The sequence below is a fragment of the Lycorma delicatula genome, chromosome 9, assembly GCF_047948215.1.
Source record: "Lycorma delicatula isolate Av1 chromosome 9, ASM4794821v1, whole genome shotgun sequence".
In the NCBI taxonomy this organism is placed as follows: domain Eukaryota; kingdom Metazoa; phylum Arthropoda; class Insecta; order Hemiptera; family Fulgoridae; genus Lycorma; species Lycorma delicatula.
This window is the reverse complement of record NC_134463.1, coordinates 72,348,139-72,374,461: the sequence shown is the minus strand read 5'-3', so window position 1 is coordinate 72,374,461 and position 26,323 is coordinate 72,348,139. Positions and strand designations below refer to the sequence as shown.

The following is a 26,323-nucleotide window of genomic DNA, read 5'->3' as shown; positions in this document are numbered from 1 at the left end:
TTATGATTCTAATTCAAGAGACGTAGTAAGTACTTACTTAGTAGTAAGTAGTACTTTTTAGTACTTAGTAGTAAGTACTATGTTCTTACTTTCTTTTTCCTGTTTAGCCTCCGGTAATTACCGTTCAGATAGTACTTCAGAGGATGAATGAGGATGATATGTATGAGTGTAAATGAAGTGTAGTCTTGTACAGTCTCAGTTCGACCATTCCTGAAATGTGTGGTTAATTGAAACCCAACCACCAAAGAACACCGGTATTCATGATCTAGTATTCAAATCCCTGTAGAAATAACTGCCTTTACTAGGACTTGAACACTGGAACTCTTGACTTCCAAATCAGCTGATTTGGGAAGATGCGTTCACCACTAGACCAATCCGGTGGGTTACTATGTACTTACTACTTAGTAGTAAGTACACCTCTGATTCTGATCACTAATCCAAACTTGTTTGAGGTAAACTGCAAGTCTCAATAATTTGAGTGTTCTTGAGGGTCATCTTTTTTACAATTTCTTAAAACTGTTGAAATTTTACTATTTTCTGTTCTCAAATATGTTTACATGTACTGTATATGGATTCATTATATCAGTGAAGCATGACCAATTCATTCTGTTAATAACTGCTCCATCAAGGTTATTTTAGGAATATGAAGACAAGCAAATCAGTAAATGGAGTGAAAAGTACACTGCATTCTTCTTTGCAGTGTACTTGTTTAGTTGTGAACATTGTTCTGTTTTATACTATTAATAACTATATACAGCACAATCAATCTTTCAGAATATTTTTGACCATTCTTCAAGTAAAAATTTAAACATATCTTAGCTACAAATATTTTTTTGCTGTTTTCACATTCTTTAATAATTATTCAAATATAGAAAGCACATATTATAGTGTTTTGTAAATTAACAAAGCTCTTCATATTCTTTACCTTAATACATGAAGAATACACTGTGTTTTTTCATCTTTTTTTTTAGGACCACTTTAGTCAGTCCATTATCTAAGTCTCTTCAAAGAACTGTTCAAGCCTTGCAGTCCTCCCAGTACTTTTTCATACGTTCCGATCTCCATGCCTTTTCTGATATTGAAAATCTTTGTGTTATGAGCTTCTTTCTTGTGAGTGTGAAGCGAGAGTTTTTGTCCTTGATTTTTTAATTTAATTTTATCTTATTTTCGTTGTCTTCTGGTGTAAGGCCAATTTCCTTCAGATCCTCTCTTATTTCTCTGATCCATCTGCATCCTGTGTTGGTGTTTTTCATATCGGGATTGACTATACCAGCTGTTTCTGAAGTCTCGAATCTTGCTTCCCCACGATGTGTCCTCTTACGCATGGTATCAGTGATGGGTTCTGACTCTTTTTACATGACTTTGTTGGGCATGACTCATCACTGCCTGTCTTTCTGGTACTGTTTCTTGAAGCAGGTTTTCCAATTCTTCTTACGGTTTTCTGAAGTCTGTTCTTTGTTTGTTTGTTCAGGTGGAAGAGTGTTTCTGCTGTGTATGTAGCTTCCAGTTTCATAACTACATTTTAGTATTATATTTTTACATCTATAAACAGCCTTTTTTGCTGTAGATGTATCAGGCTAATTCTGATTAGCCTAATTCTGATCTTGCTTTAGCTAGCTTATTTGTTCTTGTTTGGATTGAGTTTTTTCATTTAAGTTGATTGTTATTATTTCTCCAAGGTATTTAAATTGGGTTACTATTTTGACTACTGTTTATGTTTACTTCTTTTAATTGTGTTGATTTTTGGGATATCATTTTTGTCTTTTCAAGTGATATTTTTTGCAATGTTTTGAAGTTTTAATATCTGTGTTTTATCTTCTAAACACTGTTTCATTTGTAGGTATTCATTTTTTGCAGTTATCAAGCTAAATATTACTGATTCACTTGGTTGTCAAATTAATTCATACTATATTATAAGTACTTATATTGTGTTATTTTAATAATAAAAAATTTATACCATGTTTAAAAATGTTTTTACACAATAAAAACATACACTGAAGTTAAGTTCAGTTTGTCATTAAAAATTAATAATCATATTTAATTATTATTTGTGAAAGTATTTCAGCCGTTAGAGAACTATTGGGTTGTTAAGAAATACAGTTTTAATATTATTTTCATTTCCTTGCTATTTTGATTTTATTTTTAAAAAACGTTTTAAAAAAAATTAAATCTCATACTGCAAGTTTTAAAGTTTGGGATGATATTTGATTCTATTTTTTTTTTCTAATATAGAAAATTGTTTTTTCTAATCAGTTTCACAAAAGAAGTTGTGTAATATAGATTTTGGTGTTAAAAAACAACAGTGAATTTTATGCACAATGGCATGTTATGAGTGTGATTATGTATGAATTTTGAGTTTTACCATATATAGGTTTGCTGGTGTTTCAATTCTATAAAATTTTTTAATTGGGATAAAGTTCAGTTTGGTGTTGGGAAATTGTTGCTGTTTCTAAGTACTTTACAGAGTAAGAAAGAATAAAAGTAGCTTTTGGTATAAAAGTAAGTATATCATTAATTTAAGAGAATGAACTTTAGTGCTTTGGAGAAAACAACAAACATCTCTGAAATACTCTTAATAATCTGAACTGGAAACTTCTGGCTCCGTAAGTTATAATACTTAGTATATTCCTAATAGTAAAATACAAAAGCACTATTAGCATTCAATTAGAAGAAAATTGAGATGGCTGGATAAATGTAGAATAAAGTTTAATAAATACTATTTTACAGTAAATATTACAAATATATATCTATTACATAGTATTCATATGATATTTTGTAATGCTAGCTATTGTTTAGTACTAGCAGATGTTTCAATCTCTTAAACTTTTTTTCAGTCGACTAGAAATAGATTACAAGAAAAGTTTTTAGATTTTTTTTTTTTTGTAAATATTTTAAGAATAATTTTTCTAAAAATTGTAATCCAATATACTATGTATTTTTTAAATGATATTGTTATTAATTAATATATTTTTAAATTTGATTTAAATTTATAATTTTATATCAATATATTAAGTATTTATACATAAAAAGTAGTAACACTATTAAACCACAGTCTAGATTAATAATTAATTATAAAATAATAATAAATAAATAAATCCTAAAATTATATTTATAAATATACATTGAAATTTCTTACCCGAGCTAATAACTTCAATTCCTCACACAATTCCTCCAGCCATGTTGTAAGCGCAAGTAAAAACCACAATAAACAATGATAACAGTAAAACAGGTTAATACAAAACTACATTTTAGTTTATATAAAATAAACATAACCTTTTCATGATATAATAAATATAAACATTGTTTACTTTATATGCTACCTTCATATTAATTAATTACAGAACAGTATAAAGTTTATAGAATCTTATTGCTACTGTAAGATATATATATATATATAATAATGGTTCGGTTAAAACATTTAGTTGCAAGTTTCTAGTGGCTACTGCCAAGTACACTGTAAAATGATGTGAATGAAGAGGTACATGGAAAGTGATTTTGGAGTAAAGTTAAGTAATCTGGGAACTGATTCTAGAGTTTGAAATAAGTTAAAAAGTACATCCAAATATTTGTCCAAAAACGCTATGTTATAGAGTTAATGAAGACTCGCCTGGATTTCAATTAAATGGTGAAATGAGGTCATGGTGAGAGTTTTATTATATATGGAACAGTCTTAATGGTTTCTCATGTTTTTATACTGAAAAATTGAATAAAACAGTTACCAGAACTGTATCTCCCGTAATTTTCATGATATACATCGTAACAGAAAAATTCACCGACGAAAAACACGATTTTTATCTTTTTGAAGTTCAAAATTACATTGTTAAAGGACCAATAAATTCGTAAATTTTATTATCATAACTTACACAGAATTTAATTCTGAGAAAATGAATGTAATAAAGTGTATGAGAAACAAAAGAAACCAATTTTTATTAACAAAAACCTAACTTAACAGAAATATGTTATGAACTTACTTGCTTTATTTATTTCATGCAATAGACAGTTAAATCAATTCCTATATTAAACAATTCATTTTTGGCTGTTCAAAAATCTTATGTAGGTAATTTTTTGAAACGCCATCTATTGTTCTTTATCTTATATATATATCAAAATGAACGTATGTTTGTTCCGTATGCGTTCCTATACTATTCATCCGACTGCGACGAAACTTTTGTGAGTTCTTGTGCGCACGCCCGTGAAGGTTTCTGAATTAATTTGAACCCGCTAGGTGGCATGGGAGTCGAGATATTTTATAAAATTGTGTTTATGGTCCGATTAGGCACATACTCAGAATACGTATTAGTTACGTGAAAATTAATATTTTTGCAAAATAATGACCCGCTAGGTGGCGCTGGGATCGAGATATTTCGAAAAATTGTTTTTATGGTCCGATTTTGGCTCATATTCAGAATATATATGTAAAGTAACTACATTTCTTTAATATGGAATTTACCGCGCTGTGCGCAGATAGAGCAGTGACCGGCTTAAACGGTAGAGGAGACTATGGTTGGAAAAAACCACGTGTGAATTTAATGTAATCATGTGAAATATAAATGAAGAAGAATTAATTGACAAAGATTGTTTTTGATTGTTAAAAAGGCAGGACACATTAAACAAACAACTTTAAATGCCGTTTCTTTGTTTTATAATTAAGAAAATGTGTAAATAGAAAAATAAAACTTGAGTTACAAAGCAACGAATTATTGTTTATTTGTTAAGGTCAATATATGAATTTAAAGATTAATCTTATATATATATATATATATATATATATAAGATTAATCTTATATATATATATATATATATATCATGTGAAAAGAAATATTTATGCAAACGACGGACCCTCTAGGTGGCGCCGGGGTCGAGATATTTCGTAAGAGTATGTATGGTTCGATTTGGCTCATATTCAGAATATATATATATATTTTTAGGTGAAAAGAAATATTTTTTGTAAGAAACAGACCCACTAGTTGGCGCTGGGGTCGAGATATTTAGAAAGATTTTATTTATAGTCCGAATTGGCTCATATTCAGATTATACATTAGTTACGTGATAAGAAATATTTATATTTAGTATATATACACCCAAACCTAGCAATTGCGAAGCATTGCCGGGTCTGCTAGTAATAAGTTTTTTTTTTAAATCTAAAAAGTTATACTCTAATTATACTATAATAATTTCATATCATTGAGGATACTGCCTAACTGATAAGTTCAGATTTTCTGCCTAGTTGGCATTTTACAGGGTGGAATGGGATAAATTGCTGGGAATCTTAAAGGAAAAAGGAGTCACTTAGAGGGAAAGGAGATTAATAAGAAATCTGAACTTGTCACAGTAGGTAAAAATAAAAACTGGGAATGAGTTATCGGATGAAAGCAGACTTGGTGCGGCAGGGATGTTGCATGTCACCGACTCTTTTCAACTGTTACCTAAAAGCAATAATTGAAAAGAGTCTAACTGGTAATAAGGATGTAAATATTGGGGAAGGAGCATAGAGTACGGTAGGTTCGCTGATGACATGGCAGTGATGGCAGAAAGTGAGTACATGATGAATGAAATGTTTAGAAGAATAAATCAAATCTTTGAGGAGTATGGGATGAAGATAAATACAAAGTAGACAAAAAGCATGATAGTTAGCAAATCAACCAAAAGGGCAATGATTAGGATTGTGGGAAATAAAGTTGAGCAAGTGGCATCCTTCAAGTGATAATGATGTACCCCAGGTACTTACCTGGGGTGCATCATTAAGGAAGATATGAAGTGTGATCAGGAAGTTAAAGTACGAATTGCTAGAGCAAAAGTAGCATTCAGCAAAATGAAAAGAGTGCTATGTAGCAAACTAAATCTGCAACTAAGGAAAAAACTTGCAAAATGTTTTGTGTGGAGTGGGGCAGAGATATGGACTAATAGGAAGGGAGAGGAGAGAAGATTGGAGGCCTTTGAAATGTGGGTTTGGAGGAGGATGGAAAAGATCAGTTGGACGGACAGAGTTTGAAATGAGGAGGTTCTTCTTAGAGTAGGAGAAGAGAAGGCGATTATTGAAATAATAAAAAGAAGAAAATGCAGTTGGTTGGGACACTGGCTGAGATGTGACTGCCTGTTGGTGATGACATTGGAAGGATTTGTAATGGTGAGGAAAGCAAGAGGTCGGAGACGAATGAAAATGATACACAATATAAAAAGGGAAGAAGTTACTATAAAATGAAACGGATGACACAGAATTGAGCAGAATGGAGGGTGGCCATGTGAAAACCTGCCTTTGGGCAGAACACTTATTATTATACATATATAAAATCTCCCCAAAATCTCCAGACTTTTACTATTATTATTTAAATTAAATTTCTTGATTTCCACTTTTCCAAATTTGTTCGAATATTAGATACAGAGTGTTTGTTAGTAATAAGGTTGTCAGCAACATTAGATAAACCCAATTTACCATTTTTATAATTTCTAATGTGTTAAAAAACTAGTTTTAAAATTAATAGGTCTTTTAAAACTAGATTTTTAGAACACATTAAAAATTATAAAAATGGTAAATTGGGTTTATCTAATGTTGCTGACCACCTTATTACTAACAAACATTCTGTATCTGATATTCAGACAAATTTGGAAATAGTGGAAATCAAGAAATTTAATTTAAATAATAATAGTAAAATTCTGGATATTTTAGAGAGATTTTATATATATAAGTACAAAAGAATTTCCAACTTGATCAACTTTCAGACAGGTATGAAGATGACACTATTATAAAAGTAGCAACAGATGGCAGCATGTTTTTTGATAAAAATAGATATAATCAGAATGTATATAAATAATTTCAAATTCACTTAATAATGTAACATTGGCTGGCCAGGTTTCATGGTTTAAATCTTCTAATTATTTTATTTTTTAAAGTTAATTCTTTTTCATTTTTAATTCTTAATTGATATCATATTTAAATATATGTAATTACTTTATTTAATTGACTTCATGTTTTCTATATATGATAGTAATTTTAATTTTAATCTTTTAATTTCTTTCTAAAAATATTATGTTTTGATATGTAATTTTTTTTATAATTTACGTACAAATGATGATGCGGGATCCTGTAAAAGTGCTTTTGTAATTAAGAAAAGAAAAATAAGGTAAGTGTCATTTCATTTACTTTGTAATTCTGTAGATGGGTTGTTCAAGTTGGTTTTTGATTATGAAAATACAATATTGGTACAGAGGAATTATGGGTCTTATAAGTACTGACTTCAGAAAAAAAAAATATATATATATAAATTAACAATTAATATAATCCACCTTACCAGCATGTTGATATGTTCTCTAGTTATTTCGGCTTACTTGGAAGCCATCATCAGAAGTTAAAATTGATACATTAAAGTCAAAGTTTAAAAATCATAGTTAAAATTTATAAACAGTCATGACTGTCCTGGTCCTACTAGTATACTAAAGGAATATACATAACTCCATTGGATTAAAATGAAATCAAACAGAACCATGTTATCAAAGAGATAATTATTAGATTAAATTATTACTTCTTTATATTTATGCTTAAATAGTTTAAATGGTTTTAAATAATGTATCATCTTTAAAAAATTTTTGTTCATTAATTAAATTTTTATTATTACAATATATATGATATTTTTCCAAATTTGAAGTATTATAATATTTCTAAGAAATATCTAAGATTTTCATGAAATTATTATAATTGTAGTATGTAGACCATATTCTATTATATGTTTGGCAAAGTTAGTTTTCTGGTTTATTATTTTTAATGCTATTTATATGCTCTATAGCAGGGCTTCTTAAACTTTTTTATATAGCGACCCCCTTCAAGCTTAGGAAATTTTAAACGACCCCCTCCTCCATATAATGAAATATATATTAACCGTAGATGTAGATGTAATATCGCACTATTTTACAATGTAAATAAAATAAGGATTAAAGAATACGTACCCATTCATTTCACATATATATAATTGGAAACGTTGACGGGATATCGGTCGTAATAAAACACAATAAATAGAATGACATAAAACTATATATATATTTATTCAATAGAAAAAATAAACTTTTGTAACAATTTTTTTATAAGAAAACATAAAACTATATCTATATATTCAATAGAAAAAATAAACTTTTGTAACAATTTTTTTAATAAAAACATATTATTAACATCAAACAATATTAATGTGACGGATGTGATTGTTTATTTTTACACAAATAATTAAATCTAGGCTCAATTTGAGTTAGTGCAGATCGTAATAAATTTTCAACGTTTATTAAAGTTGAACGGTATTTTGATTTTATGTAAGTTAATGTGGAAAAGGCTGATTCACATAAATATGTTGTACAAAATGGCAGTAATTTGTTCATTGCCATTTCCGATAGTAGGGGATATTCTGATTTGATTTCTATCCAAAATTCATGCACAGGCACTTGAGAAAATCTAAGTCGCAAGGTAGTATCACTTGTTAATTCGGCAAATTCCTCTTGTGCTTTTAAGTTTAAAAAATTAATTTCTTCCATTTCAATTGAAAATGGATTGCAAATCCATTGTTGTGTATCGATATCATTGGGAAAATACCTATGCATGTAAACTTCCATATCCTTCAAATGATTAACTATAATTTTTGTTATAGGAGTATCTTTTTTTGAAATATTGTTACTAATTATATACTCGTCAGTAAATGGAAACATTTCGAGCGATCCACTTTCCACTCTGTTCTTCCATATAAGAATTTTTTTAACAAAGGCCTCAAGTTTATTTTTTAACATAAACATATTAACGCAGACTCCCTGCATTGATAAATTCATATCATTGATTTTATCAAAAATATCTGCCAAATAGCATAGCTTGAGAAGCCATAAATTATCTTGAAAATAATCGGCCAAATTAGAATTTTGCTGTGTTAGAAATATAAGAACTTCATCTTTTAAAGTTAATAATCGTTTCAAACTTCGACCTTTTGATAGCCACCTAACTTCAGCATGTAACAATAAACTTGTATAATCCGAATCCATATCAATGCACAAATTTTTAAACAATCGACTATTAAGTGCTCGACTTTTAATAAAGTTAATGATTTTGACTGCATCAAAAAACACAGTGTTTAATTCTGGTGTAATTTTTTTAACAACAAGTGCCTCTTGGTGAATCATACAATGTGTAAATGTAATATGATCATTTCCAGCTTTAACAAATGCTGTAAAACCAAGATATTGTCCGGTCATTGCTGCAGCACCGTCCGTGCACACACCAACACAATTTTTCCAATTTAATCCTTCTTTTTTAAAAAACTCATTTACTTTTTTATATATATCTTTTCCACGAGTATGACCTTCCAGAGGACGACAAAACAGTATATCTTCATGAATGCTTCCCTCATAAATATATCTTACAAAAAGTAACAACTGTGCCATTTTTGAAATGTCTGTCGACTCGTCCAGTTGTATTGCAAACTTTGAGCTGTCTTTAAGCCTCATAAGAAGCTGTTGAAATTGATCATTGCTAATGTCTGAAATTCTTTTGGACACAGTGTCATTTGATAATGGAATTTTACTAATTTCAGCAGCATACTGTTTTCCATGAACAATTTCAGACATTCTTATAGCTGCAGGTAGTAAAAGTTGCTCTCCAATAGTAAAAGGCTTTTTCGTTTTTGCTATCAAATACGAAACTTCATACGATGCCAATAGATATTTATCATTCAAAGTAACATACTTCTCCAAAGTGTTCTTTTCTTTATTTGATGTTTGCAAAAGACGCTCAAAATATTCTATTGGCTTTTTTGATAACGTTGCATGTTTAGTATTCAAATGTCGTTGCAGTTTTGACGGTTTCATGCTTTCTGCAGCCAAAACTTCTTTGCAAATTAAGCACACTGGTTGTTCTTCATTGTTGTGAGAAGAGCATGTGAAGCCATACTGCAAATATGATTCGTCATATTTTCTTTTTTTTGTTTTGCTAGAAGTCGGATTTGAAGCACTGCAACTTGGTTGTTACGGCGTGGCAGACTTATTAGTTGGAATTTTAATTATCCATTTATCCATGATGGTTAAATAATAATAAATAATTAAACAAAATGTAGTTGAACTTTAACGTAATAATTAAAAACACCAACTGAAAATTACACAGTAAATACACACATGTCACTACGAAGACAAAGCTGAGTCCAAACTGAAGTACAAACAGAAAAATAACTACACTCGAATCTTTACCAGTGCAATGACAACAAATTACGATCAGATCAACCCCGACGCATGGCGTGTTCAAAGTGTGCAGCGCACAAAGGCACCGTATCACAAAGACGCCGAAAAAGAAGCTTTCATTTAATTTTTTTTATTATTCTTTTATAAAAATAATATGCCGATTCGCCTAGCCTAGCTTGATTATGCTTCCGTATTGTATGTGTAAGCTGTAAGGCGACGCGGCGTCTGGGTACTTATAATCACTAAGTTATCTTGCAAACACTGACGCCGGCGGCCAGACATCAATGTCGAACGTTCAGTTGAAAATCGAGGAGCGCGTTGTATTTATTATTTTAAATGCTACTTCCATATTTTCATTTATAGGCCCTACATAACAGTTTTGCATTGCCACTTTTTTCAAAAAATAGTTATAATAAAACTACAATAGTATTTTGTATGATTTTTATTTGTATTTATATTTGTACGTAGTGTGTATACTAATTTTAAAATTTTATTTATAATGATTGAAAAGTATCAGATCTTTGCGACCCCCTTTCAGTAGTCTCGCGACCCCCCTGGGGGTCGCGACCCACAGTTTAAGAAGCCCTGCTCTATAGCACGTGTGGAAAATTTGCGATTGGTCATTCCCACATATATCAAGTTGCAATCATCAACAAGACTATACTCCCTGTTTATCACATTTGGAATCATTATCATATGATTTTTTATTATGATTATTATTAATATATTTAATTAATTTGCTATTAGTAGCATGTGCAGGTGTTGCGCCATTTTTTTTAAATATTTTTTTTTTTTTTAATTTTTTGATTAAAAGATGCATATTCATTTTTTATGAATATTTTATCCTGTTTATCAGGTAATAATTTTGTATTGTGATTTATATTAATTTTGTTATTTATTTTATTATATAATTTGCTTATAGTACCGACATTACAACTGTAAGCAACAGCAATGTTTTTAATTATTTCTATTTCTTTATCTAAGGAACTTTTATCATATTTGAGGTATTTTATGGCTCTATATAACAATGAATTAAAAACAGCCATCTTTTGGGACCATGGATGAAATGAATGGTAATTAATTATTGTGTTATAAATGTGTCTTTAGACATATTTAAAATTTTATTTTGTTAGCTATTTTATTACTATCTGTTTTTATATGTAAAAAGTTCAAGCAATTATTATTTTCTATTTTCATGGTAAATTTTATGTATTAATTTTATTAAATTCATTTAATATTATATTTGATTCATTTTGAACATTTTCATTATATATAATTATAGTGTCATCTACATAATGTTTATACAATAGCATATTATGTTGAATCAGAATTTTATTGATACAAGAATCTTTTAAAAATTACAATTATATCTCTGCCAAAGTTGCCGACAATGGTTCACCCATAGCCAAGCCCTTGGTTGTTTATAATATTGATTGTTGAAAGTAAAGTTCACAACATATTTTGATCATATTAATTAATTCATTTCTATAATGTTTATTTAATTATTCTTCTAATAGTTTTTAATGACAGTTAAAGTTTTAGTTAAGTCTATGTTGCAGACATCTAAAGATATGCATTTTGTGTTATTGTTAATGTTAATATTCTGCAAACTATCTACGTTATAACCATTTTTAAAATTGTAAGTGTTATTTAATTTAATTGAACCCTTTAATATATTACCTAAAAATTTGCTTAAAAATATGTTGGTGAAATGTGCTGGTAAGCTGAATTATATTAATTGTTCATTTATTTAACATATCAGATGTACCATGTATTAGAAATTAATATATATATATATATATATATATATATATATAAATGTCATATAATGGTGTAATCTATCTGATTGTTTATTTGTTAGTATATAGTAACTTATTATTTTGTAACTATAAATACCAGTGAATAATTTTTGTTCTAAAGACAGAACAAGTATGCTTTGTTGTATAGTGTAGAAATTTTATTTAATAAAAATACTAAAAGCAAGAAAATTTGCTGAGAAAATAGTTGCTAATATTTCATAAATATTAATATTTTTTAAATCATTGCCTGTGATATAAATCTAAAATTCAGCAAAAATAAATTGAGTAATATTTTTTTTATCAGTGATCTCATTAGCATACATCACATTGAAATGCTTACCAAAATTAATCTAATAGTGATTAGCAAACAGAATTTAGGCCAACTTATCAATTAGTATGACTGCTATAATATATATATATATATATATATATATATATATATATATATATATATATATAAAAGTGCTGTGTTTGAAAATGTAAGATAAATATTAATAAACGCAAAGATAAGCATAAAAAGGTTATCAAATATAAATATATTTATAAGCATTATACTTTTCATATTATCTAATTTTGGTGTACTTATTATATAAGAGGTGAAAGTAAAATGTGATAAATATTGCATTGCAATGAAAGACTAGTCTTTCACTGGGCATAATTGTAAGCTATCTGGATCAGAGGAATACCTCTGTAGGTCAACCTTTCCTTTTCTTATATTTTATTCCTTCTTTGTTGAATGAATGGTCGTGTTTGTTAAAAAAGGGAACAATAATCTTTGTTGGTATAAATTACTTTTTAAAATAAATATATTGCATTTACAAATTAATGAAAATATTCAAATTTTTAATTTATTAGACATTCAGCTGTGCGATTCATATTCATCATTACCAAACCGAAAAACTGATCTTATATAATTTATGTTTATTTTATTTTATTTTGAAGTTGACAGTCAAATCTTGTCTAAGAACTGGACAAAGAAATAAAAAAAGGTTTTTGCAAATTTACAATTTAGCTTTTTTTTGTTATAAAACTGCTTTTCTGATGTCTCCTTAAGCAAAGAAGTTAAAAAAAGACAATCTTTTTTAGGTATTTTTTACCAATCTATATACTTTTCTATTAGAGCTGTATAGTGGAATATATCACTACTGCTAGGTAAATAAAAAAAATCTGGTAATAGAACTGCATATGACAAAAGTATTATATGTTTAAGCATTATTATCCCACCCACACAAAATACACAGCAGTTCTTAAAACATTCATTAACTGTTGTGATATGCACTCAAAATGTTTCTAATATTATTACATCCTCCTTCAAATTAATACAAAAATGATATTTTTGTATAATTCTGATGACAGTGTGAGGTTATTGTGGACAGACAAACAGCTTGTTTCAAGCAATACCTTTTGATATTTTGTCTGTTTCTGAATTATAGCCTTACAGAGTTATAGCCTCTGAAAATCAAACATCTAAAATTATAAAACACTATTTTATAATTTTCATAAAATGTTGCAGCTCCTTGCTATTAATTGAATTATGTATGTGTGTGTACATGTATTTGCGCAAGCGCATGCAATTTCCATAAGATTTTGTTAAAAATCTTGGCCAGTACAGATGTTGAAAAGAATGCCAATGGTTAATTTCACTCATTGAGTCATTGATTATGGTTACTCTTTAAATATTAACTTTGTAAATTTATTAGTTTTATTTTTTATAACTTACTCCTTTTAATGGTTAAATTTGTTACAATAGAGTATCTTTGCTTCATTAGAAAGTTTTTGTTTCATAAAAAGTGATATAAAAACATAAAGTGAATATATATAGACACTATACAAATTTTTCTTGTTAGTGAATATAGCAATTCTTGAAATTGTGAATTAGAAAAACTTATTACTTTCTTATCTCCTGATATTCTGAGTTATTTTGTATTAAAATTCTGATATATATCTATAAAGGTTTAATTTTCTGTAAAGTAAAAGAAACTTTAAGCTGATTTATATTTCAGTAGTTGTTCCTTTCTTTCTTTTTTCTGTTTCTGGAAATTACCGTTTCCCAGAGGATGATATGTATATGTGTAAATGAAGTGTAGTCTTGTACAGTCTCAGTTTGACCACTCCTGTGATGTGTGGTTAATTGAAATCCAACCACCAAAGAACACTGATATCCATGATCTAGTACTCAAATCTACATAAAAGTAACTGCCTTTACTAGGACTTGAATGCTGGAACTCTTGACTTCCAAATCAGCTGATTTGGGAAGACACATTCACCACTAGACCAACCTGGTGGCAATACTTTTCATGTTAAGTCTCTAGCTAACCGATTCATTCTGAAAATGTACTCTTAATTATTATAGTTCCCTCAATGACCAATGTTGTTCATGTTTAATACAGTTTTTCAAATCTGATTAAGAGTAACAGTTATTTAAATTTAAGTTATAAATTAAAACTTGAATGATCATTTAAAGTTATATTAAGTTTTATATTTAGTCCTACTTTAGTATTTAGTAGATATTAGTTTTAAGATCTGTTGATTGTTATACCATTTTTAAAAAAGGTACAATATTCATTGCTGTTTATTAAGTTCTGTGTGGATTTATGGTTTGTAACACGGCTTCTATTAAAAAAAATATCAGTAATTCTGTCATTTTCACTTACCTGTCAATATTTTAATGAATTAGCAATTATTATGGACATATATAAAGAAAAATTTAATGTAAATTTATTTATACAAGTTCACGCAATATGTATTGCTGTAAAGCTTTTGATGCAAATTTGGATATTACGTATGTATATATAAAAATATGACCTTAAGATCAATTTAAATTATAATTGTATTTAAAAATGATAATACAAATAAAATTTATTTCACTTTGTCTGCCTTTAAGTTGGTTTATGCCTGCTATTTTTAATAATAATAATAAAATAAATTAAAAAAAAAATGATCATGATGATGATAATAATAATAAATATAATAATTTTAAAAATTAAGTAAACAAAAATTAGTAATTTTTGTAAATTAAAAAAAATTGTTGACTAAATATATTCTATCTATTCAAAAAATTTGATTGAACATACGATTTAAAAAAATGCATAGGCTATTTATAAGTTAAACATTGTCGTGTGTACAAACAAACCAGTTTCCATAGGAGCATAGCGCATGCCCAGTAGGCATCGGCCAAACTTAAATATCGTCATAGATTCAGTCAGTCATTGGTCAACACATGGTCAACCATGCAATTGGTCAATAACATGTACCATGTTATTGGTACAGGGCCAATAACTCTCTACGGTACATTCTCCAATAATTGGTGTGCGAGACTTTAGATGGAGACAAGTCTAGAAGAACTATAAATATGGATGTAACTTTTGTAGTAAATGTTTTTTACAATTTATTTCACATATTTTTATTATTTGACTAACCATAGATAAATTTGTAAATAGCCATAATATACAATTTTAGTTAATAAATTAATTTTTAAAATAACCTATTTATTATATCTGAAAACAATGATGTAACCACAAGTATTAATTTAAAAAAAAAATATATCTATATATGATGAGGATAATATATTTTAATAGTTTGCAAATTGTTCGGTTGTGTTATTTTTTTAGCAATTCCTTTGATAAACTAAAAATTCCTTTAATAAACTAAATGAGGATTTTAGCTGGATAGGATAGTATAGAATTAGAAGAGGATAGGATAAAATTAGAAGAGCCATTACGAGAATGGGCTTTCCAGGAAGGAATCGCTTCAAGGTATAGCGATTCTGCTCAGAAAATTCTATATGAGCTAAATCCTCTTAAATAGTAAATGTGATAAAATTGAAAGCATCCATCATTTTTGGAAGTATTTGTCTACAGTAGAAAAATAATTTAATAATCTAAAAATCTGGATGCTGTAGGTTTTTAGAAGTTCAGAAGTAGTGCTTGTAGATATTGTATTTAACTTACACAAAGGCACCTATTGATATTACAATCGGTAATTGATGACAAATTAGGTTTCAATTAAGGTTATTAATTAGGTTTCAATTGCATTTAACTTTACAATTTATGTTCAACATTATTACAGTGTTCTGGCTTGCAGGCTTACGTTGGACATTCATGAGCAGTATTATTCAATCATAAAGACCAAAGATTGATTTTTAAATGTACAGCCATTATGATGCAAATAAGTTGTTTTGATAGTGTACATGGTATAGAACAAACATTAATTATAATATCTGGTAAAATCAAAGTCAATGGTATAACTGTATTTGTTTCCCAGTGTCAACTTTGAACTTTAATGTCATAGTTCATGACAAGCAAGCCACATATGTAGCTAAATTATCTATTAAAATAGAAAAAAAGGAAAGCTACTATATTATCTTGCCCACCACTAAAATATCTCTTGAGGATTAAATGTATTAATTGTCTACTTCTGTGTTTTGATGACCCTTCTTCCCCAAATAGGTACAATGGAGTTTAGATCAGGCACAACATCAGTAGTATGACCATGTAGAGGACTATTCTGTGATAGGTATCTGAGAGGGATGGCAATTAGTTCCAAAATTTTGGGATTGTCTAAGAACAATTTTTCCAATATAGAGTTTGTACAAAATTCCTAAGTAATGGTAGAAGTTCCCAATAGGTATATTAAACTTACATACTCCTAGGATTACATGAGATATATAATAGAAAACCAAAATAATCTTTCATTTTAATTGCTCTCTGAGCTTCACTGCAATATTTTAAGAATTATTCTATATATAAAATAAGTAGAATTGTGTTAAAAGATATGGTGGCTAACATGTTCCAGAATATTGCCCTCAATAAATGAAAATCTAAAGATTGAGAAGATAAATAAAAATTATTTTTGAAATTTTATAAAATAATTTTTTACTGTTTAGCTTATTTAGTTGATTTCTATTATATTATTTTTAGTTTGTATACATATTTCAGTTATCCAAGTTGATATTTCAAGTTTTAATACTGTATTAGCTTTCAAAATTTCACTTCTCTAGTAGTTACATCAATGTTATAAGCACAAAGAACACAATCAGGATATCTGTTATTAATAACATTATTTATACACTTATTATTTTTATATTTTTCTGATAGAACTTTTTAAATGTAAAATATTTTAATTGTGACATTAATCTTACAGTAACAAGCCAATCCAAGTTTATTTTAATTTAATTATTATTTTAAACTTATACTGTTTTTGTACCCATCTGATAACTGCTAAAAATGAATCGTAGAAGATAAGTGCAAAAATTATACATACAAAAAATATAAAATATATTTGGTTCATTTTTTTTATTAAAGGATCAATTTCTATATGTAAAAAATAAATTAACATTCAATTATTTAAATAAAGAATACATTATACTATTCTTAATTTCATTTATAAAAAAAGAGAAATAATGAAATTATATTTAAAAGATTAATTTCTTTTGATTATTTTTCTATTAATATAAATATACGTAGATTAAAATATTTGATGTTGAATAACTTTTTGTATAATAAAAAAGAAAAAAAAAGTTTAATCAAAAGTATGATACCTGACATCTAAGGATTTTTTCATATATCATTCATATATTATATTTGTTCAAAGGAAAAATGTAATACTTCCTACTTTGGCTCATTGAATTTTTTTTTAATAGATTGTATTAAAAAATGACCATTAAACTGTAGGCTTACAATTGAACTAAGATGTTTATAATCATAAAATAAGAAATAATAATATTTATTTTTAGTTAAGGTAATAAAGGTATTTCAAAAGATTACGTGATGTATTATTATGGAGAATGATCTGATAAAAACTTTAATGTAATGCTGTACTTAAAATGAAAATATTATATTATAATACATTCTTTTTAGTTTATGAATTCCTTTCCTTTTAGAACTTGGAATTATGAAGTAAGGACATTAATGTATCTCACATTTATTCTTTATAGATTGAAAACTAAAATTAAATTTAGCCATTCCTTATACAATCCTTAATAATTGCAAAATTTTCTGAACACTTATCGATTTAAAATTTTAAGGAATCCAAAGAGTTGATTTTAGGCCAGTAAAATAATACTACTGTATAACAAAAACTAAAACCTAAAACCAAAACTAAAAATTTTCAAACAGTTGAAATTCCCAAAAAATTCTCTTGTGAGTAAATAAAGAGTAATTTGATTTTTATCATAACTATAAAGATTAATTACATTTTTGATGTATACGTCCAGAATCAATCAGTTTAACAGTAACATATTGAAATCATGTAATAACACTTTTTATCTAATTGAATCCAAAAGAGATTTTTAAGTAATTAAGTGTAAATAAAATTAATGGAAAACTTGCTTTTTCTTGATCGAAATTTCCAAGATGTGTAAAATGAGCCATTTCTCACTGTCATTCAATGATATTGCTTTTTTAATTGAAATATATATATATATATGTGTGTGTTTATGTGTGTGTTTGTGTTTTTCCTTATATTGTTACCCAATGTTTAAATTATATAATTTTGAAAAAGAAGTTATAAATAAACAATTGGAACTAGATCTTCATTTATAATCCATGTGACTAATTTGGATTTATTCCATCAATCTATTGTATGAATTCTAATTATTAAAAATCCTAAAATGTTGTATTCAGCATCTAACCACTCCCAATTACTTAGTAGGCAAAAATGTAAAAGATAGTATAAAAAGCAGAAAAACAATTTAAATATTAATTAGCAAACTATATTTTTTTCTTAAGTTATTCAGCATCAAAAATTATGTTAATAATAAACCTTATGCTTTAAAGTATGTGTTTATAATATGTATTGTTTCTGAACACTTATTGTTAAGACAACAAAATTGTCTTAGTGTGAGTAATATTTTTCCAATCTATTTTGCAATTAGCCATGCAATTTTGGGTTTGATAACAATCTGTCTATAGTATGATGTAATAATTATTGTTAGACCTTTTGTTACTTCATTATTATTAAATTCATTTTAATTCACATTATTTTTTTGAAATACTTCATAAAAATGATGCATATTTTTCACAGTTTATATGATCCCATTACTATTTTTAAAATAATTCAATATTTGCAGCTGTATCTAATTTAGCGGGAATACAATGATTACCACTTTATTTATCTATATAATGGTAACATACTTATCTTGGTAATATAAATATCATATAATGATTATATAGTAGTTTCATTACCCACCTATAGTGTATTTAACTTTGTTTTACTAATGAAACTCTCTGAATACATGAGTTTTTGGGGATATTCAGGGTGTTGATGCCAGGGTGTAAATGCCAAATATTATTCAAATTTACTGAATGGTCTAGTAAAAATAGCCATCTGAAAGAAGTGGAAAAAGTCAAACATTTTGTCTATTTTTATAAGAAAATGCTTGCCTTATGTGGCAGCTCATATGATGGCAGCACTTAATCCATGTATTAAAGTGGATAAAATAATCCAGGCAAAATAATAATGAATAGGTTATGCAGTCAGTATGAAAGTTAATGAAATTATTAAAGCATTTAGGTCCAAATAGAAGTACTATATTTTTGTTAACAAATGAAGATACCTGCCTGTAACCGATACCTTATATACAGGACAGGAGTAAATGAAGTCTTATAATTCATGTGTCAAAATTAATAACCATAATTATTTATAAAAGACGAAGAAGAGAGGGAAGTTAGTTTGGTTTTAGGAAGAACATTGGTACAGAAGAAAAATGTGTAATTTTTAAATTATTGAAAGTAGTGCAGGCTGAAAAAAAAAATCTATCTTAATGAGTTTGTATATCTTGAAAAAAACATTTTGTAATAGTGGATGGAATACAAATTTAAAAGAAAATGTTGATAAGGTGATTAGTAAACAATTCATAAAGAAGCATATAGGTATCTGAAGAATAGAAGATATGGTAATTATTTCTTATATTTAAAAGTTATAAAAAGAACTCAGAAGTTCCATTCCACTTTTTTGATCCATTCCAGAAACAAAATCCAGTTAATTAAACATAGTTAATTTATGATGATGAGTATTTTATGATGTACTGTATTAAAAAAAATTAGGCATTGAAATCTTATAACAATTTTTATTCTTATATTTTATATATTTATTTGTATACGTTTATTTATTTTAAAGCATAAGGTTTATTTTATTTAAATTAATATTTTGAATTGAACATTTTTAGTTCTTTTAACCAAAGTTCCCAGACATTCAGTATAATAATTGTTCTAAAATGAAGAAAATAAAAAGTAAAAGATGGAAGTACACACACTAACAACTCTCCTGGTTATTAAGGTAGACTGGTCATTTAGCTTTAAAAAAGGAGGTATGACTGGCATACTAAGTTAGTGAGACATGAAATTTTTTTTGTATTTGCAGAAGGCCACACTTGTGGAGGTATTTTTAATAAAGAATGATTTCTCTTTATTCAGTTGAATAATTAGTCACGCTAATGATTGTTTTGTAGCATGATACATAACAGACTACTAGTATTAAAGTTTCAAACAAAACCTTAAAACAAGTTTTTTATTTATTTACCTTGTCAGTAATGTTATTTCAGAGATAATTACAAAAATTTCTGATTCCTCAAAATGAAAATGATGTTTTTTTTTCTTTAGAACTCTGGCACCAAAGAGAATGGTGGGATGTAACACACATCTAATGAATGGTAATAGTGAACGGAATACAAATTAAAAAAAAAATAGGTAAGGTGATTAGTAAACAATTTGTAAAGAAGCATATAGGTATCTGAAGAATAGAAGATATGGTAATTATTTCTTATATTTAACAATCATCATTCAATTTTGTTGATGATTATATTATCTTTAAAAAATCTTTGGCTTTCTTGCAGTGCTACATTAAAGGGACAGTTTGTCAATGAAGTCTTAGAGATATAAATTGCAATAAAGCAGAAACAGTTGAGAAAATTATTGCTGCAGAAGTTCTTGGTTAATCATAAAAAATCTATCAAAATTTATCGGGACAAATTTTTTAAAAAGAATGACATACTCTACTAGTATTTTATAGAAGATTTTGGCTCTCTTCTAATTGGTAATATTTTGCCATTTATTGGTAATAATAATTGGTCATTCTAATTGGTAATAATTAAAATATATTGTTTAAAATAAGTAAAACATAATAAATAAAATTAAAAATAATTCTTTTTCATGAGTCTGAGAACTTTTATTATATGTTGTACTAATAGTAATAGTATGAAAAGTTTGTTACCTGCTCTCCTATAATTGATTGTGTATTGAGTTGTCTTTTTTGGTGCTTGTGTAGATACTTCTATTGAATAATAATAAAAAGGATCACTTGTCTCATTATAATTAGCACTACTATAATAATAATCACTAGTATTGGTTTTTTTTTCTGTAGTTATATTAGTGCTATAAATTACCGTTGTGTTATTAAAATTTATTGTCATATTATTTGTGTTATTAAGTGCACTATTTTTGTCATAATTTTTTATTTTATGTTCATGATAATGTTTATGTTGATGAGTGTTATTGTGATGATTATAAACTTTACTATTTTGATTTTGATGTTTTTTTATAGTTGTAGAATGATGATTGCATTTTGTTGGAGTTATAAATATTGTTAACGATATATTTATAATTAAAGTATACAATGATAATAACGATAACACTGGCAAGCTGTTCATATTCAAATGCATTCCTTACTTAATAATCCATTATCTTTCTAATTTTTGTTTATTTTATTTATGTACATTTTTTAATTATCTCACATTACACATTGTTATCAATTGCTATAGTACTTTTTTCTGTATATTATTTTTCTATTCGATCTACTAATTGGTTATATCCTATTTATTAGCTATTGTTATTAGCTATTATTATCTTTTATTATCTTTAAATTGAAGCGTTTAACTTATTATTATCTGGCTGCTAATTTTCTTCTTTTGCATTTTTATGTAGGGTACAGTTTTAAGAGATTTTGTTACTGAAGTACAAAGATTATTCAGAACATTTTTGGCCTGACAAAGAAAATACAAGATCTTTCAGAATATTTTTTTAACATTTAGTGTAGTTAACTGACAATTTGATACATTGAGACGAACAATTTTCCGGCTTTTTAATTGCCTCAGAAATTTTTAATTTGTCTAACTCTGCAAAATAAGTGACTGTCTCAGCTTTGAATTAAGACTTCTCCCACTGAATAGTTTCTTCAGGTTTGAGAAAAATAATCTCTGCAAGCCAAATCTGGCAAATACAATAAATTTGGAAGCACTTAGAAACGTTGGTCATAGTTTTACCCCAACAACCCGAGACATGTATGCAGTCATATTATCATGCTAAAAGAGCACTTTCTTTTTAGTCACATGAGGATGTTTAGTCAGAATAGCAACCTTCAGTTTACCCATAGTGAAGTGTAATACTTCCCTGGGGATGGTCCTGGTGCCCTCTTTTCAGGAAATCTATGAACACCATACTCCGAGAATTCCAAAAAATTCTGCAACCACAACTTTTCCTGCAGAAGGGATTGTTTTGGCAGACATTCATATGGTCTCACTTGCCCTGTTTGGTCTCTGTTGTGTAATGGTGAAACCTTTTTTCAATTACTGTTATAAAATATCAAAAAAGCTCAGCCAAATCATATTTAATAAGTCTTAACACCCTTGAGAAATGTTCAGTCAAATGCATTTTTGGTTGATAACAAATATGATACCTATCTAGAGGAAAGCTTTTATCATACCCAAAACATTTTTAAAAATGTACTGGGTACAGTCCACCTGTGATGATTGCTGTACCAGCAAGTTTGGGTATTTTGTAGGCAACTATTTAATATGGCATTATTGTTTTTTGTGACAATTTCATAAGTTTTGTGGTGTTTGGGCTCCCAAGAGTGTACATCTTCTTGAGTGGTTGTACGACCATAATATTAAATTCAACAGCCTGCTTTTGTATGTTTGCTGGCATTAAAACTCTTTAAACAAAGTACTTTATAACAGCTTGAATTTCAATTTTATCCATTTCTCAGAAAATGTTAAAATTTCTATTCCTTTATTTAATCGCCACAAACAAGGAACAAACACACGTATCTGAAACTTTAGAACATACCAACTAAGGAACAGATGTGACAAATATAATGGTCATTTGGTTATACTTGCACCATTTCTATATCAGGTCAAGAATTTTCCAGATGACTATAGTATGGATTACATAATTTTACTTTTTAAGAGAGGATTATCTTCGAAGGAGGGAAGTAAATAACTATTTTAACTTAATTAAATATTACTGGGAATGTAAATGATCTTGGAGAAATAACTATCCTAGTGGGTAGATCATTTATTCTTACTAACATCCTTTTCCCATATTCTTGTTAATTTCTTTCTATATTTTAATGGACGTAAGCCTAACTCTCTAGATCCTCCTTTGCTGTTGATGCCAGCATCAATCTGAAAAAGGATTGTCAGCAAACTGTTTTGTTTCTGGTATTAAATAATAAATCTAATAGCAGAAATACTTACTGTAAAATACTATTAGGTTGAAAACCTAGTTGTATTTGAGTAAGTGGTTGATCTTGTTACATGGTAACGCTGATATTACCTAGTCATACTTTAATGCTTATGGCATCTTGATATTGTTCCTTGCCACCATTCTCTCATCAGGAATGATACAATGACAAAACCCTGACCTGGAGATCAACAGATGTTATAAGTTGAAAGTATAGTCTCTCCAGAAAAAAATAATTAGCCAATGAAGAAAGCTGCACTAGTTACATGGAGGCTTCCAGAATGTTATCGGAGACAAACAGTACAATTAGTACTATTCGTTCAACCTTTATCAAAGTGCTGATAAGACAAGAATTCACATATAGTTACGAAGTACTTTATGGTACATTGAATTTGTATCTGGGTTCTTTAGTACCACATAGTAATAACAATAGTAAATGTAATAATAAAATAATAAATAATAATAAAACCATGCACAATACCCAATTTATGTTTTTTATTTTAAACGTGATCCTTTCCACTTTTTAATTCTATGGCTTTCCTTTGCCATATAACCTTTGTTTTCTGCTAAAGAGCTTCACTGTCCAGAACAAATCTAATCATTACAGAACCAGTTTTTTTTAACTGCACCTGCTAGCAGACTTTCAATATCTTCACCAATATTTATCAGAAAGGTTAATGTAATCAAATTTTTCTGCTATTGTATTTTGATACTGATATATACATCTCAGTTACATTTCAATATTGAGTCTTTTAACAATCAGACTAATCTGTTATCCCAAAGCTGTAATCGAGTTGGTTTTGATAGGTTTGTGTCCTGTAATCGACCACATATACTTTCCATGACATACTATAATGTAAAAATCAGGTATTAATATCTTATTGTGTGTACATATATTGTGATGTTTGGGAAGTTTTCTATACCCTTTACTCGCACAAAAAATTATAATTTTGATAAATTGTTTTGACTTCATCAGCCGGTATAGATGACGAACTGTTTTAACATCTGCTGTGGGGCCATTTGATCTTCAACTCTGCTAGAATTTACTACCTACTATCATCTACTAACAGTAAATAATGCATGTCTTACCACACCCGTAGCTACTGAACAAGATCACCGTAATGTAGTCAAAATTAGACACTATCTACTTCCCCTTAGCAAAAAAATTAGTGAATGCATTTTATGTATAAAGGGAAAAAACTACTGCGTGATAAATATGAACCTAAAATTTAATATTTAGTAAAGTTGATTTAAAAGAATATGGATTTAATAAATTAATTTTAAAAAGGGGCGATGAATAGAAAAAGTTGTATTTGAAATGCAAATCAATTCTCCTTTCCAGTAAACAGCAACAAAATTAAATGTCCTTAAAAATGCTCTTTTCTGGAAAAAAATTATACTAAAAAAAGGAATACATTATTATAAAAACAATTAAAATTAACTGTTCAATTCAATAATATTATTTAAAATTGTGTTATAACAATTTGTTATTAAAGGTTTTTAGTTGTAATTTTTGTTAGACTACTTACGTGCTGGTTTTACTAATTCACTTAATAATAGTAAACTAAGTATTTATTGAGGGTGCTGTATATGTTTTTATCTTAATATGTACTGAAGCTCTAATCATTGCTTTTTTCATTTATCATATGATTTTTTTACTAATATTTCATTTAAATTTTAACTGTTTTTATTCTTTCTAAACCAGAGGCCAGTAACAATAATACAAGAAAATGGAGCAGGAGTTTGTTTTTAGGAAAGGTAAAATAAAATAAAAGTTAAAAAGTACTTAAAATTTAAATTATATATAATTTATTAATTTTATGTAGTAATAATTTCAAATATTCCATTAATACATATATAATAAATGTATGAATGTATAATGAAAAAGAGACACATTCTGCTAAATTAGGCAAAATTTCACAGATTTTGATGCTATTTATCAGCAACTAGCATTGCTCAACTCGCTTACTTTCTTTTTTTACTGTATGATCTAGAAATGAAGTGGAAAATTTCCAAAAGTACTATTAAAATATGATGCAAATAAACGCACTAATTAAAATGAATATTTTTAAATTGACATATAACTGCACATAGTTTTTCTAATTCAAAAGCAATTAAAATAATACAAATTCTTCTTTTAATAATTTCTAAAGAAAATAACAGACAATACAAAAGTATCTCCTGTTTCAGCAATAGTAATTAAAGTAGTCAGATACATAAAAAAAAAAATCATATAGTTCCTATAAGATATTCAATGTACCAAGGTATTTTGTAGTTCTTTTCAACGGCCATTTAAGGAAGCCAAACGCAAGAAAAAATTAGTCTATTCAGGACCTATAAATTATGTTTACTATTTGTACAAATGAAGTATCCAGGTGTAACAGGGAAATTATGCAGTTCCTATAAAACTATTAAAGATATTAGTGTATTGCATACTTATTTTTCCTGAATAAAATTCAATTTAGTTCATATATAGAACTGATCAGCAGTTAATTTTGTAAATTAATTTTTTGTAAAGCTGTTTTCACCAAAATGATAATCTTTTAATCATTATATTCACCTGCTTACATTAATATTTACGAGAAAATGTTTTTAAAGTATTATTGCTTGCATGAAGTATGTTACACACAGTAAGAATATTTCAATTTTATTAAAATAAACCACCTAAGTATATAATATTGAGGTAAGACATACCTTACCGTAATTTTTCCATGAAAGTACTTTCACAAGATCCGACATCCTCAGTCATGATTGAAATAATTTTATTGCCTAATAAAAATTTAAAAATAAAAATACTAAAATAATGAAAATTGTGTATTAATTTAATTGAGTACTGTTACAGTTTTGTAGAGTACTGTATGCAGTTTT

The 26,323-nt window shown here is 27.6% G+C and overlaps 1 protein-coding gene across 1 annotated transcript in view; it reads right to left on the bottom strand.

The window, feature by feature from the left end:
* LOC142330681 (uncharacterized) overlaps nucleotides 1-21,642 on the bottom strand; it is a 52,114-nt gene extending 30,472 nt beyond the window's left edge. The window contains exon 1 of the mRNA XM_075376128.1: nucleotides 21,207-21,642. Within this exon, the coding sequence (XP_075232243.1) occupies nucleotides 21,207-21,642 (436 nt within the window). The remainder of the gene's footprint in view (nucleotides 1-21,206) is intronic.
* Nucleotides 21,643-26,323: the final 4,681 nt, after the last annotated feature.